Source organism: Magallana gigas, chromosome 4 (genome assembly GCF_963853765.1).
Source record: "Magallana gigas chromosome 4, xbMagGiga1.1, whole genome shotgun sequence".
Lineage (NCBI taxonomy): Eukaryota > Metazoa > Mollusca > Bivalvia > Ostreida > Ostreidae > Magallana > Magallana gigas.
The window spans coordinates 21924653-21941392 of NC_088856.1; the positions used below are offsets into that span (position 1 = coordinate 21924653).

Consider the following 16740-nt stretch of genomic DNA (forward strand, 5'->3'; position numbering starts at 1 on the left):
AGCAGAACAAAATGGCAGCGTCGAAATTAGCTCAAATTTCTGCAGAGGAAGGGGAGAAAACATTTAAAATTGAATAGCAACAAATCATTGTTAGTAAACATGGGTGAAGGAAAGATTTTGAAAGAGTATTTGAAAGGTGAGATTAAAAATTTTGAAGAGTTTAAATGAGTTAAATTGGACGAGATGTTAGGCATCTTGTACAATACTTTGCGTAGATCATCGCTATTTGTGAAAAAATATGTCGCTTGATAGTCCTAGAGAAAACAAAACACTTATTAGGTTAGTTACTGACTCACTACGGAAATATATTGGGTTGATCAATCTCATAGAAGGCTCTGCTTCGCCTCGCCATCTATGAAATTGATTAACCCAATATATTTCCGTAGTGAGTCAGTAACTAACCTAATAAGTAATAGTATATCAAATAATAAAGCACACTATGATGATAATAAAAAAGAATCCATTAAAACTGCAATAACAAATAGACAAACATAGGTTAAATAATGAAAATATATTATGATGATGACAATGAAACCATTGCAACTCATATTACAAATAGACACGCATAAATAGAATACAAATACATATATAGTTATTTAATTTAGCAATTGTCCATTTAGCTTCAAAATAGATTAGATTTTAAAATTAACAGATCTCTGAAATGTAGTGCAGTGCCTCATTAAGTTATTGAGAAGTCAGAGCATTCGTGTTGTATGGATTAAATGATATGACATTGTAATGTTAAAAAAAATATTTATTTGATACCTTTTATGATTTGCTCAGGAAAGTCATGTAATATATAAGATAAGATAACTTGACTACGTTACCACACGACGCGCGTTAAAAACTATACATCACTTCACTTGACCTTATAATTTCAAAATAATTTGTTAAAAAATGTTTCTTTCTTTTTTAGGATAACCTCAGTGATTAAAAAATATGATTTTTAAGGTATACGTTTTCTCAGAATGAAAAAAAATTCCACTGATGATAATGAAAAACCATCTTTGGTGTGTTAAAGACCTATTATGAGAGTGCTATTTTGCACTTTCCAAAAAGTAGGTCAATGACCTACTTTTTGAGATAATGGCCATTGAATATTTTACAAAAATTGAAGAAAAGTCCCTAAAACTTTTACAGTATGATTGAAGTTTTCTTAATTGTGAAAAAATACAAATTGCTTAATTCTTTTAAAAATGAAATACACTTTATGAATGGCAGTGACACTAAACAGACACAAAGCATCAAGTTTTCATTCACAATTTTTTATGAATTTTCCAGTCCGAATTTCCTCTATCAGTTTTCATATTCCTACCCTTTTTTGATTTAATTTTACAAAAAACTGAATGATGATAATACTAAAACATTTATAGCATTAAACTAGGTATTTTGACTTTACTCAGCAGGCATAAAAGTTATATGAGGTCAATGATTAAAATTTTGAGGTATGATCTCTTTTTCGTTTTTAAGCATTTTTCAATATTTTTGTAGTGTGTGCCATTCAAATATCTAACCGAAAAAGTGAGTTAAAACCAACAAAAAATATGCAAAATTATGCTGACTAACAAAAAAAATCTTAACTTTGAATATTACATTACCACCTAAAATATTTCAGTGAAAAACAAAATCTGAAAATTTTAGTCCGATTTTCCTCGGCTTTGCTAAAAGTCCAACTTTGTTTGAACCTAATTCCGTAATATAGTAAACATATTGAATGGTTTGTCAATAATAGTTCATTTCATGAATACTTTTAGTGTTTAAAACAAATTTTACTCATGCCATTGAACTTTATAACAATCCGAATTTGAGAACTCCAACCCTGAGTAAACAACGTCCTTAAGGATTTTTTTTGGTTAATAAAGAATGGCATATAATATACAAGTCTAGTTAACGAAATATATAGAAATAAAAGATAAGGATTTCTTAAAACTTCAGTTGGTTCTTCGTATGTGTTAAAAGCAAAAAGTATCAAGCACGGTTTGAAGATCGCTGTAAAGTATTGAATTAATGAAAACCAATTCCGAATGAATTATTTATCGTTTCCATGTCGTTTTGTTTATAATACAAGTCCTGCAGAACGGTTTACTTTGGTACATATCAGATATTTGAACACCAAACGATTTTGTACAATGTTATTTTTTATTTGTTCTACCCCAGATTATATTGCATTTAAAAGCAAACCATTGATAATTGGCATGCATCACTTATTGGATTCCATAGTTAAATATTTTGTTTTACTAGCATCATTACTTACCTAACAAAGGTGCATTTTCATTAACGTTATTTTTATGTAATGGACCATCAGATTTTTGGGTCTTAAAATTTGTACGTGCCTTTTCTATTTCAGTTTCATTTTCTTTTGTTAAAGAGTTATCTTTGCTTGATTTCAAAACCAATGTTATAGCGTAGGGGCCAATGATAATCAACAGAAATTCTAAGATGTCTTTGAAACCCGACCCAGTTAAAGAACTTTGGTTGGTGATAAAAGTCTCAATAGTGATGAACAAATACATGAAAATAACTATCATTTTCATATACAAAAAATGCATGCTACTTCTTACAAACAGAAGTCGTTCATAAATGTAATCGAACATTTCCTCTTCAATAGCCTCTACCACTATGGGTAACCTTGCTTCATTATCATTTTGAGTGTTATCTAGGGGCTTTTCCTCACAGGTAAAAATGTGTTTAAGAATGTCAGAATTCATATTAACAATTTCATGAAAGTATTTTATAAAATACATCACTGTAGTTACAATCACCATAGTGTATCGCAATATATGCACTCTAATTGGGAGCGCTACAAAAACAAAGTACGTAAACGACCGGAATAAAAAAGTAAACGTTGAAATTATTGGACGTAAACAAAAAACGTACAATATTAAGAAACCAATGAAGCGGAACAAATTAATACAGTTTAGACACATATTATCTTTACAGCATTCACTTTTGTCTCCAGAACAACTGAAAGAGAATATTGGGAAAAAACAATACATTAGAGCAGGTACGAAATTAATTGAATTTTTACAACACATACAACAGTTACAGTTACAATTTCCTTCGTCATCTACGCAACAGCTCGCATCAAGTGTTTTGCAAAATTGAAAGTATCGAAAGGTAAACCTATCTCTAATTTTCTTATTACTAATGATCAAGCTTTTGTCTTCACCCTTCTGTTTAAAACATAACATTAAATCATCTTTTAAATGCGTTTCATAAAGTATATGTCCAAGACAAACATAGAACATTGGACAGAGCGTCGCATATATACTATCTAAAGCTAGTGCCCAATCTTCCGAATATTCGGCGATCCAACTGAACATCGGTTCACTAGTTCTGACTACAGTATGATAATTATTATACATTTTTTTGAGATTGAATCTGACTATTGTCCTATACAGTCCAAATGGTAATAAAACAAACAACCACATAATAATTGTAAGTCTTTTAAAAGGATTTGACCATACTTTACATATCCATGTACATTTACGACGACCAAGGCGTGTCTCTGAGTCCGTCTCCGTACAACAGCACGGGGCATATAATAATTTGACCATGAATCGCTTTATGCCGTATGGTCTATCGGACTTTGAATAATGCTTAAGACGTGTGTTGGAACCTTTTGTATCAGTCTTGGGTCTTAATTGAGCAGTGTTGGGAGGATCTGTATTACTTCTTTGGACAGATTGATCATCATTTATATTAGCTTTTGAAGTAGATGCTGCATCTGTTGAATCTTCAGGATCATCATTTAAATCTAAAAGCACAAATATCCATACAAACTGTAGGGAGAGAATATAACAAAAGATAGGTGCCACTAGGGGTAAATGATCTTTTTCAATTTCTATTGAAATGAAACTGCCATTTCGAGACACCGCAGAACAATTTAAATCGTATCCCACCCATATTGTTGTCAACCCATATAAAGCTTCACGTCCATGTACAGGTTTGAAAAACACTCTGTTACAAAGATAATAAGTTGTGCTATTATCAAAAAGTGCATTCCATAATAATGAGCGAACAGATTCATTTTTGTATAAAAGTTGTTTTTCGGTACAGTTTAAAGAATCATAAACTAAACGTATATTTAACGTTGTTTCTTCGTGGTCGTAAACAAGCATATTGTAGGTCAGAAGATCGAAGTCAACTGGCAATTGTACCATGAATTTCTCCTCTTTTCGAACGTATTGCCAATGCGTTAACTGGTCAAGTTTTTCTTCAAAATCGTCATCGATTTCCGGATCTTTAAATCCGTTTATTGTTATGTTTACATAAAACAAATAATATCCTCTCTTTTGTTGAAGCTGGTTTCTTGCTCTAAGCAAACTGTCGGTGTCAAAAGAAATCGCACATGACGTATGATTTGCCTGTGGTACGTACAATGCTTTATACGGATGAATTTGTTTTCTAGTTGCTTTTTTCCTCAATTTCCTTCTATCAGACTTCAAAAGGAAAGAATTTTGCTTCGCCCCAACGTGCTGTCTACTTTTCGTATGTCCGATGACGGGCATGAATTTGGATTTTAATTGTTGTTCAGAATGTCTACGAAAAACTGTCATAACAGAATTGTTGTTATATTTTGGCGAATGCTTTGTTTTTTCATCTAAATCAAAGTGAATATGTTTTAAATGCGCCAAAATGATAGAATCGTTTTGATTTTTTATTCTATAATCAGTTATTTCCTTTGCGGCCTCCGATTTATCGTGACTTTTAGTATATGCTTCGTCCCTTTTTCGTTTGTTTGATGATAAAGCCATCGTGTTGGTGAATGTCACTGAATAGAAGTAGGTAATGAGCATGATTATGGCTATTTGTAGGGAAATGATGAACAAATACCACCGCATTTGATCCATTGCTGTAAAAAAAATAGTCGGCTGCAAAGATTGATTTTACTTTACAAATGCATATGTACAGAAGTCACAGGCCTAGTAACATTGTCTATTTTATGCCATATATCGGAGATATAATTGCAAAAAAAAAAAACAAAGAAAAAAAACATGTATGTGTGTGTGTGTGTGTGTGGGTGTGTGTGTGTGTGTGTGTGTCTGTATGTATGTATTCATAAGACTGGGAATGTGGGCATTTCCTATCAAAATATATCTCGTGCAAGATAATAAAGTAGTCCCGAAAATTATAAATGTTGTAGAAGACATCTTTCTGTTGATGTGTTTCAAAGCCAAAAAAAAAAAAACATTGACAAATTATTTTCCACTGCCATGTCCTGTCCCCGCTTAAAAGTGTCGGATCTAATATGTTATATATCATTATAATCAAAACCTACTATGGCAGTCAATATAATATATTATATAAAGCAGGACAGCCAGAATTTTCTTCAAGGCACAAAAATAAATTACATAGAATAAAAACAAGGAAAGCAAATTCTAGCACTACAATCAACAATAAATTACTATAAAAGAATTATACAATTTTCACAGTGTTGTATTTCAGTGTTTTGGATGTCGTTTGCCATGTGACCGATCGCTCTTGAATGTAATCCAAAATATAAACTGTTTTTCTGGTTTTTATTCTATGTAATTTATTTTTTATGTTGGCTATGGCATTTCAATTATATTAAGACATCTTAAAATAGCAGATATTAGAATTAATCGTATTTAATTTCACAGTGTCATAATAGTTAATAATAATTGTTGTGCAGTGTGATCAAATCAAACGACATAAAAATTATATATTAGTATATGCTTTGCAAATAAAACAAAAATAATTCTTTGTTCATGTATCATGCATATAAGGGTAAAGTTTATATATACACTTACTTGCATCAACCTGTTTGAGTGATCCGAATGCAATAACAAAAACCGTTTTGTATCTTGCCTTATAAACATTTTGGATTATTAGTCAAACGGTTGTTTGAGTGCCATTGCCAGTTCCGCTTAATCTTATAGATTACATTATCAGAAATAAGGTCGAGCAGGATATAATCGACTAAGCAAGATGATAATGCGGTCATGAGAATCTCGATTTACTATGAAGGTTGCAACACTGTTATGTTTATATTTCTCAATACACTCAACAATAAGTATTTTAAAAATATTATGCAATCCCAAGGAAATGTTATTTTGATATTAATAATTTTCTCATCTATAAATGTACTGTCATTCACATCGACAATCTAAAGCAATCAAAAGGCTCTGGGCGAAATTCAACCAAACTGGACGTGCTCGTGATATTCAACAAAGGTCAAGGTCTAAACCAAAGGTTCAAATAAAAGCTACTTCTAAAAAAGAAAGAGGAATCAGTTAACCCCATAGCAGGAAAATAATGTTTTTATCATGCATATATATAGTAAAAGCTTTATACTGGGTGAACACTTATTCTAATATCTGAATATCTCAATGTTCAAACAATGCTATCATTTTAAAGTATGACAAAAATTAAATCCCAAGATTTCTATATTTGAAAAGCCGTTTTGACTAGCAAGGTTGAAAATGCGACTGACGGAGAAAGCCAAGTGAACACTGATATTGCATTGTTAGCGACATTATTAAGGTATGTGGCAATGCACTTTGAAAAAATTATGCACATTGAATTTTTTTTTCCAAAGTGCGTTAAATTTGGGACCAAACCAACTAACTTGAGCTTTGAGAACCAATTTTTTTTTTCAAAGTGCGTAGGAAGGTACATCAACATTTTATTTATTATCGAGACACTTCACGTACTTTGGAAAAATATGAATTTTATAAATAATCCAATTCTTAAATTGAATTTTTAAACTGTTGCATGATTGTGTGATGATTAATTTTCTTAACACTTGTCTAGTGTTTTTCATTTTACTTGTAGCAACAAAGCTCTCAGTGTTAAATATTTCCAGTTAAACGGTTAATTTATCTTAAAAACGTTATAATAACATGTCGTATCAGTTTATATGAAGGTGTATGGAATTACTAAGTGCACAGAAACTTCAGCATTTTCCTATATATGAAATGTGAACTACTTCATATGTGTTCCTTTTTTAATTCATTTATTCGTGTATTCATTTTATAAATCACTTAATTTTTTCGTCTTTAGCTTACTTGTCTCCAAAAGAGTTACAATTCTTGGGTATAATTATGTACTTCTTAGACATGTCTACTATGTGCCCGAAAAGTTCCGCTTTTTCCAATAGCCTACATGATGCATGACTATTTCAGTCGTAATACTGTTCTTATTTGTTTATTTTTTGTATAAATCATTATTAATAAGCTTTTTGTGAACCATTTCAATTTTTTCTCTTATTTATTCTGAATGAGTTCTACAATTCCGGTTTATTGTTTTTTATATATATATGTGTGTGTGTGTGTGTGTGCGTGTGTCGTCAATGCATTTTCTGGACCTCGGAATCAGGCTACGATCTGACCTGATTTTTTATCTTTCTCGGCGAATGATCCAAAGCATGTGATTCAGATCATTTACAAACACAAAGTATGCCGGGTACGACAAAGATAAGCAGTTTAAATGTTAACTATGTCATCGCTTATGGTGGTGACAGATATGAATTCCAAAAAATCATTCGTGTATATACCTTATTTGTACTTTATCTTTGCAAGCAAATTGCATTCTAATTGAAATAATACAAAGCAGAAATTAATCAATCACAAACTACAATGTACGAAGCCAATTTGGCTCAATTCTGTACAGGGAAACAAAATATTTATCTCACTATTACGAGCTAGAATCTAGTAATATCGAGTTAGTATCTCGTTATACTAGTTAGTATCTCGTTATTATAATAACGAGTTTGCGTCTAGTAAATATAAAAATATCTCTTAAAGTGACTAGTAATTGAACATATTCAGAACATGAAAATATGTGTGCAGCATAAACTTTTAAAATCAGATGAGTATATCAAAATTTAACACCAGCATATACTTTAAGTGTTGTCTGTTTAAAGGTTCATACACGATATCTGACACTTTCGTCTGGAACGTGCGACAACAGGGATTTGATATCTGTATCATGGAAGGATATTTGAGTTACTGTTATCGATTCATAAATGTACCTTTCCCTTTGTACAAGAAGGGGTAGGTACTGATATTTAAAAATCAAACACATAAATGCCCTCTTTTAAACTTTATCTACGGCAAGATAAAATAAAAGGCCAAAAGTACCCTGTTTCTGGGCCCCTCGATGACAGCCAACTTAAGGTGGTATGGGACATCTGTCAATACTAATGTGGAGTAAAGTACGGTATAATTAAAATAATTTCAAAGTTTAAAACTTGCACATTTTACTGTGTTGAAGGAACCGTTTAAGCAAGATTGGTTCAAAGGGAAATGAAATTATAATGCTCAGAGCAGTGTTAAACAGCTCCGGAAAAGTGGATTGGCGTCGGAAGCAAGTTGAAAGTGAAGGGGGGGGGGGGGGGGGGGGGGTAAACTTACCAGGATTAAGTCTATGCCATAACCATAATGGTTACGTCCAACTTTGCAAATAAGGCGGGTAGCTAAGTCCCCTTAGTCCCCCCTCCCCCTTGGTTTCGAAGCCTATGAAGTTATGACAGACGGACGGACGACCACAATGATCACTCGCAAAGCAGGTTCCTATCACTTACTTAAATAAATGATAAAACGACACCTGTAAGTGTGTGCATGCGGGCGTACAACTACAACACTAAAACTAAATAAAACTAAAACAAAACTCCCAACATATCATACAGTTTTTCGCCTCACATATGCAAAAACACTAACAGTAATCGCTCATCAAAAATGGGTTTAATAATAGTTCAATCCTTTTACAGCAATTTCTCCTTGACTATTTTTCATTAAATGCAGAAAACAAAATTATATCTGTTAAACATTAAATTTCACTAATGATGCCATCTTGACTTGTAGTGTATTTTGTTTACAAATCACAGTCGTTCTTTATATCACAATAAACTACCAGGTACATAATTGTACTTTCAAACTAAACTATACCTTACAATAAATCTTTGTCAACATTTGGTAATGAAGGATTAAAATGACAGATTATTTCTCAACAATACAGTATGATATACATGTGTACATAATAAGAAGATTTAAAGCTTTCAATTTCCCACTTTTTCAAACGTGGTGAAATTTCAAAGAAGGAAATAAAAACCACAAACACGTGCAAGTATAAGTTTTTCTCTTGCAACTGCCATGGAAAACTTCTTGTAATATCAAAACAATTTAAACTAAATAGCTATAATAATGATTACAATATTTTCTTTGGGGTATCATTAGGAATATGGAGTTCAAAACAACTTTAATTTCAGTTATGCCCCATTTTAAATTTAATTTAAAAAACTAAATTGCTCCTTTCATTTCATTATTCAGATTTTGTTGTTGTTGTTATTTAAAAACAAAAACAGTAATAATTTATCTGACTGTGCAGGTGCATATGCAAAAATATACAAACAATTGCATATAGTTTTTTTTTTAAACAGTATCAACGCCCCAATACTGAAATAAAAAACTCATTCTATTGTTAATGTTACCTACAGATATATATAAATGGAATGACTATCTATTGAGCTACACTACAGAAAATCTTCACAAAAAAAACAAAACAGTCCCCTGAATATTCAAGTCAAACAATAACAATACAAACTAGGAAACAATCTGGGTGCAAACACTACTTCATGAGGAACAATAAATTACAATGTTACAGTAGCAGTTACCTTGTAAAGACTGGATGATGAAAAATTTTGTGAATTATGGAAACATGATTTTAAAAATTGTAAGTTAACTTATAATTAATAAATCCTGGCTGTACTATGTATTTTACAGAATGTATACACTTGAAGTATAATGAATTAGATTAGAGTTCATTTTCTTCTTATTTTACCATTATGATAATCTTTTGTTCATAAATAAAAGATATTACCAGTATTAAATGTAGATAAATCCACATGAATTTAATTTAATGTTTTTAATAACTTCAATTGAAAATCTTTAATCTCATAAATAGCAACATGATACTTTGTACAAGACTTAATTTCATGCTGCAGATATATCCTTGAAAATCAATGCAAACATCATTGTTCATACATGTAATTTTTGTATATAATCCTAACGAATAGACAAAGGGATATGTGACCTTATCGCACCAAACCATCAATGCTTAAAGTGCCCACAGAATTGAATCCAACACATAAAAAATAGCATTTGCTTTGAAAAAAAAACCCATAATAAGACACTGTGGGTATCATGAACATAAATTTCTCTAGTGCATTCTTAACAACCTCAAAAACTAATCGCCAGAGAGAGGGAAAAGTTGATTTGAACATAACAATATCTTTTGAAAAGAGGCTTATCACAAACATTCCTGACTAACAAAATTCAATCCCAGCTTATACTATAATAAAGTCCAACAAATTTTAACAAATTTTAAAAAATTACAAAGCAATTAAAGCAAAAATGTCTGATAATTTATCAAATTAACACCTGATATTATAGAAATAAAGATATTCCATCTTAAAATTATTTGTTGTTGTATGAAGTCAACTACAGTCAACTACTGATCAACAGTATCAACAGTAGCACCAGAAGAAGATGTTGAAATTTCATTCCTGTGTCGTGTCTGCCCTATTTCACGTCTTGGCCATGCGTCGTGGACCTCGACCCGCCGGCCCCTTGGGTTTGTCGAATTTCTTTGTGGCAACATTCTTTTTTGGGTGAATCTCATCATAAACATTCTCTTCAGACAGCTCTTTTGGATCATCTACCTCCAGCTAAGATTTAAGAAAAAATATGTGGGACTTAGCTGACAGTCTTAAATAAAATTGTTCATCTACTTTCCTTCATTAGCGATAAAAAAGTTTGATGCTGTTATAATTTTACTGATGCGGTGAGTCTGAGAAACAAAACATTTATTTTTTTGGCCAAAGTTAGTAGAACCTCTCACATGAATACACTGCATGTATACAGTCATGTACATGTACCTGCAGTTACTTCCTGTTCTAATTTTTCACCTGTAACAACTTCCTGATTGTTTGACACAGCATTGTTTTACTACCAGTATGTGAATATATTAAATTTTTTTCTAGCTTTTCTAGGCGTTGGGATTGGAATCAAAATACTTTATTTCTGTACGTGAGAAAAACATAATGTGTTCATGTCTGACTTCCCCAATCCTGAATTACTAAAAGTTCCTCTTTCCTGCTTCATGGATTAAATTTATAAAGCATGTCTTTTATTTTCTATCTCTAGTTAAACCTTTATAACAAGTATTAACGGTTTTTCTTTTCTCCTTTGAATGTTAACATTGGTTTGATTTTAATTTAATAACTTGAAACACACATTCAAACATGACTCCATTCTAGAATAACATACACAACTGGAGAATAACAATTATATCAAATAAAGCATTAACAGTCTATAAAAGACTGTGACCCACCTTCTTAGTGATCTCTATGCCGAGGCTCTCTATTTTGGAGATCAGTGGTGACTTACAGCTGGAGTACAACATTCTCTCCTTGATAGAACACTTGTAACCAGGCATGGAGTAGATAAACACTGTAATCACAACACATATAATGTATAACAAGGGAGACTATCTGTCAGTCACTCTAGGAAGTCAACAAACTCACCATCAATTTTTTCTCACTTCAAATGTGAAGTCATTATTTTTTCTAACATTGTGTCATTTAAATATTAAAAAAAAATTCTATTTAAAAAATTTTCTTCAAAGTTTTCATTGTACAAGAATAAAATTCTAGTTGTTGCTGCAGAGTAGAAATTATCACATTTTCCATCATTGCTCTTACAGGAAATTTGATTTTGGAGTAAAAATCTCTCTTAAAATTTACTTATCGGATATGAATTGCACATAATTATGTACATGTGCAGCATACACTTAATTAATAACCAAATACTCACCTATACTTTCAGTGTAGTCCCCTTCGTGCGTATGTTTATAGGTAAATACATGATATCTGGCACTTTCATCTGGAACACGTGATGCAAGGGATGTGATATCTGTGTTGTCTGCCATTTCAAGGTTGATCTTCTCAGCTGGGATGTCCAGACTCTAGGATACAGTAAATGTAAATTTAGTTTCTAAATGCAATAATCTGTCCGATGAAGTCAGAAGATTTTTAATCATCTGATATAGATACATGTATGTAAAATTTTTAAAACTTTCAGTTTAAGATATTTAATATCATTTTCAAATATGATTTTTTAAGATAACAAATTTTCTGAATCCATGGGTTTGATGTGAAAACTTTATGTATGAATATAACTTGAACATTTTGAATACATCATATAAACTGTATTAATTATTTAAAAGTTTCTGTAACTCTGGTTAGTTGGTTGAGACATTTAATTTTATAATAATATTACAAGTATATGCTAAACTTTAAATGTTAGGAAATATACAATTAAAAAAAATAATATTCATGGTTATCTGGCATCCTTGTACTGTATCTTTTATCAGATGATAGAACCAATTATGAGTTCATTTAAAAACAACTTTCTCAGGTGTACCGTAACACAAGTAGAGTTTTAAAACAATGAATTACTCCTTATGATCAGCCATGTGTGAACAAAAGCTCCATGGGGCAAATACGGGCACTTACCAGTTGTACGTAAGTGATCTTGCCATCTCTAAGTTCCTCCAACTTGCGTACTGCCTCGTCAGACACAGGGAAACTTACGCCAGTCATGTGTTGGTGCTTGTCATTCACACTGATCGTATTGACCTAGAACGTTCACAGAAAACATTATCAGTATTATATATCAAAGGACATATTTGTACATGACTGTATAATCTTATAAAGATGCAGGCTCATTTCAAATTTAAAAAAAAAAAATATTTTGTTACATGTTCTAATACACATTTTTTGTTATTTTTCATTTATCAATCAATAATGTACGATATATTCACTTATTAATAAGCGATAATTAAGTTTTGTAATTTATAGAATGAATGATATTAAATTGATGCATGTACAAGAATGAAGAGAAAAGTTGGCGAAGATTAAAAATATCATTTTGATGAAACCAGAACAATATAAAATAGGCAAAAAAAAATTAAGAGATTTTTACAAATATTTTGAAATGAAGTAGAAATAAAAGAAACCAAACAGAGGCATTTTTATAAATCAGAGGTCATCATTCAATATGGTTTCCATAGCAAAAATTAGAAAAATGCAGCAAAGCATGTCATATGTGCATTTTGTTTAAAGAGTATACCAGAAACAGCATAAGGATAACAATTTAGAACTTTTTAAGAAATAAACCTTGATATACCGGTAATTGTACATGTATTACGTATTGTACATACATTTTATTAATTGCATTGTATACTGTCAATTATTTACTGATTTTACTTTTATTTTACAATAGAGTACACATGAACTGAGATTGCTGAGCAAGGCATGCTTTTTTTACTTCATGCTCATTTGCAGTAATATTCTTTATATTCTTTTATTTACGATAGGCTATAGGTGAACTTACCTCTTTCTATCAACATGGTCAATAGATCAAAATCAATGACTCTTTATTAATTTACTTATTGTATTACATTGTCAATAACTCAAAATCAATGAATTTTTCATATTTCAAATGTTTACATGCAAAGTGAAAAAAAATCTAACAGAAAAAACAAAAACTGAATTCTTTGGCAAAAAAAGAAGTCATCAACCAAAAATAGAATGACCTACATCATTTTCTTTGATTAGCTTTAGTTCCGTCTCTGCAAAGGTTAAAGGTGCAGGGGCACTTCCAGAGGTCAAGTGTTTTTTATATCCAGATAAATTCACATCATCCTTGAAATGAAAAGAATGTTCAAAATCTTCAGTAGCATAAAAATTTTCAGCCTTGATACATATGCATCAAGAAATTCAAATACAGAATGGTTAGAGTTTTTTTTTTTACCTCAATCAATTTTTTGAATTAATTGTATTAATAAAAGCAAATGCTAAAAATAACACTAAAAATACATGTATCATGTGTATGTTGGTATCAAAGTGCCAAAGACAAGAATTTTTTATTGGTATAAGACAAGTTTTGACATACCTGATTGGTTTATCATGTTTATAATACATTTTAATTTATGATTACAGGAATAAAACTGACTTTATATACTGTAAGAGTGAAATGCATGTAGTTCACTATAACAGATGAAGTTTCCCTATACAAATAAAACAGTAGTTACTATCATTTTTGATATAACAATATCTTTATATTGCCTCCCACATTATACACAAAATTCACAACTTACGATACTGGTGCCAAACATTTCCTCCTTAATGAGACCACCTCCAAACTCTAACTTCAAAGTAGCTCTAGTAGCTGCATACAACATTTTTTGTCTGACCTGAAGAAATCAAGATGGAATATATACATTTGCAGTCAAGAGGATTACCTGATGCTAAAAAGTAACAAAGATTAAAAAAAAAGTTGCTACATAGCGGGCTTGGGCTAATTAATGCTAAATGTAATGTTAATTTATTGCAATGCATTACATGTTTTCAAAGTACCAGTAATGCTAGTAATGTGTACTGCCACAAATTTAGCATTACAAGTAATGTTAATGTAATGCATTACTTTCCAAAATCTAGTGTAATGCTGGCATTACATGGCATTACTTTGCATTATTATGCCTATTTATGCATGTTCATTTTTTAAATTGTGATGAATTTAACAACTGAAATTGAATCTGATTAAAAATTATTTGAAATATTTCTGCTACATACCGGTACATGTAGACAAACATATTTTGAAATTCATACTTCTGTCATTTACTATTTTTACAGTACACACAATTCTTATTGCTTATAGTTTGTCCCAGGTGACTGCTCCCTCACTTTTTGATAAATTTTAACAAAAATACACACATTTCTGTTCAAAAAGTACAATTTAAATCAATATAAGGGGAAAAATCAAAGATTTCTTCATTGACAATTCATTTATTTTAAAGAAATTTCTCATGGATATTTATTAAGGGAAATGTTTACACTTTTTTCTCCATTCCCCATAACTCGGAACACCTTGCACAATTTTCCAATGTTATCGTCTGGGTGTTTTCATGTGTGCTGCAATGCAAAATCTCTGTAGACTTTTTATTTTTGGTTGTTTATTTGAAACCTGAAGCGGTAGAGGGGGCATTTCAAAACATACAAACTTGACATTTTTTCAATTTAGTGGATAAACCTAATTTGGGTTTTAAAGTATTCATGATTATCGAAATATTAGGTAAGTAAAAGGTGGTGGAAGCAGAAACTTGGGACAGAGTAAGAAAAATCTAACTGCTGAGAAAATAATCATCGATATCTATTTATCAATGTGACTGTATGATTGTATGACAAAATCTTACTGGTGAAAAATCTGGGGACCAGGAGATGAAGATCCACTGATAACCTAGATTGTTCTTGGAGTCCAGTCTGTACAAAAGATAGCATGGCTGTTTCTCTTCCAGCAAAGGTAGAACCATTTTGTCGTAATGTTAAAAGGATTAAGGAATGCAACTCCAAATATACCATTGTATACTGCAACAGATCTAATTCAGAAATGATAGAAAAGTACTTGAATTACACCAAAGCATGTCTTTAAATATTATCAATAATCAAATGCTTTTTGATAAAAGGATATCATGTTCCCAGGTGTCAACTGGTTTTTCACTTCCTGCTAGTTCTAACTGCTCTATAAGACAAAAGAATTGTTTAAATATATACATGTAAAGTGTTTTGCAGTAATACCGGGGTACTTTAATATTTCATATACAGCCTCAGTTTTTAGAAGCTTACTTTTGAATCAATAAAAAAAATTGTATTTGCATTCATCTAGTAATTGTCTTTAAACATTTCTGTCTAAAGTGACAATAAATATTATTTTATGCTTTTTAAAAATTTTCTTTCGGTGTAATTGGTACGTATCTTGTTAGAGGAAAGATTCAAAATTAATTTAGTCTTTACTTGTGCACGGCCATCAAAATTTGCCTTACCATCAGTTATTGAAATTTTTATTACTCTTGCACTGCCTTCTTTGCATGTGGAGAAAAATGATTTAAGGTTTTCACTGGCTGTAATATAAGATCTTGTTAGTATATACGTCCCTGATATAACTCTTAAAATGTAAATGAACATGTATGTAACAAAACACGTTTCAAATCAGATCAAAATTGAAATAGATTACATGTAATTATATGACTCAATCATGATTCATGTCCTTGGTTATTTATAGTAACAGACCTCTTTGTTCACATTTGGAACTCATTTATCCGTATAAGATATTTATTCTTTCAGAAGAAATTATACTATCACATACAGAATTGACCAAATAAAATACAACAATAAGCATAATAAGGAAATTGTAACATAAAGCTTAAAAGTATACGGTATAGTGACATTGCTCAATAATCACATTCGTAAATGACACCGAAATGAGAATTGTTTACAAAAAATCACTTTGCAATTAGCTAAAGTTACATACATGCATATGACTTCTAAAGTGAACTTTATATGTATTTACAAATTTGGAAATATACGCCCATTTTTGTATTTAAAAAAACATGGTCAAAACCGCATTGATTAATTAGAAAAGAATCTGACCAAAAATATCGCTACCAAGGAGGAAAATCTAACCTTTTATTCCAGTTTGGTGAGACATTGTGGGAGTTAAAATGAAGTTTAATAAAGTTTCCCACTTGCTGTTTTAAGTTTTCAGATACCGGAAGGGTTATGTTGTCGACGTTAAAGAAATGCTTAAATTGTAATTACTTTTTCCATTAATAAAAAGCTTTTGAATGATGAAGACAAAATTCTTCTTATCTGTAATC

At 30.9% G+C, this 16740-nt stretch overlaps 1 protein-coding gene and 2 long non-coding RNA genes across 3 annotated transcripts; 1 reads left to right on the forward strand and 2 right to left on the reverse strand.

Moving 5' to 3' along the window:
* Positions 1-2305: 2305 nt before the first annotated feature.
* LOC109620497 (uncharacterized) lies at positions 2306-5883 on the reverse strand. Its single transcript, XR_010713654.1, has 2 exons — positions 5775-5883; positions 2306-4855 (listed from the first exon to the last, which is right to left on the reverse strand). It is a non-coding gene; the product is annotated as an uncharacterized lncRNA (long non-coding RNA).
* A 2810-nt stretch (positions 5884-8693) lies between these two features.
* LOC117683317 (twinfilin-1) lies at positions 8694-16703 on the reverse strand. Its single transcript, XM_066081631.1, has 10 exons — positions 16547-16703; positions 15907-15984; positions 15553-15605; positions 15280-15405; positions 14185-14280; positions 13625-13729; positions 12539-12661; positions 11838-11988; positions 11356-11474; positions 8694-10690 (listed from the first exon to the last, which is right to left on the reverse strand). The coding sequence occupies exons 1-10, from the start codon at positions 16569-16571 to the stop codon at positions 10550-10552; spliced, it is 1017 nt and encodes a 338-aa protein (XP_065937703.1). The 5' UTR covers positions 16572-16703; the 3' UTR covers positions 8694-10549.
* LOC136274551 (uncharacterized) lies at positions 15268-15711 on the forward strand. The gene is made up of 2 exons (XR_010712966.1): positions 15268-15402; positions 15550-15711. It is a non-coding gene; the product is annotated as an uncharacterized lncRNA (long non-coding RNA).
* Positions 16704-16740: the final 37 nt, after the last annotated feature.

Excerpts from the sequence above, each read along its gene's own strand:
- LOC117683317 (XM_066081631.1), bottom strand. The coding sequence starts at position 16,571 with ATGTCTCACCAAACTGGAATAAAAG. Across the intron at positions 15,406-15,552 it reads TTGACACCTGGGAACATGAT|TACGACAAAATGGTTCTACC; the intron begins ATCCTTTTATCA and ends TCCTTTTAACAT. Across the intron at positions 12,662-13,624 it reads AGCTAATCAAAGAAAATGAT|GTCAATACGATCAGTGTGAA; the intron begins GTAGGTCATTCT and ends TGAACGTTCTAG.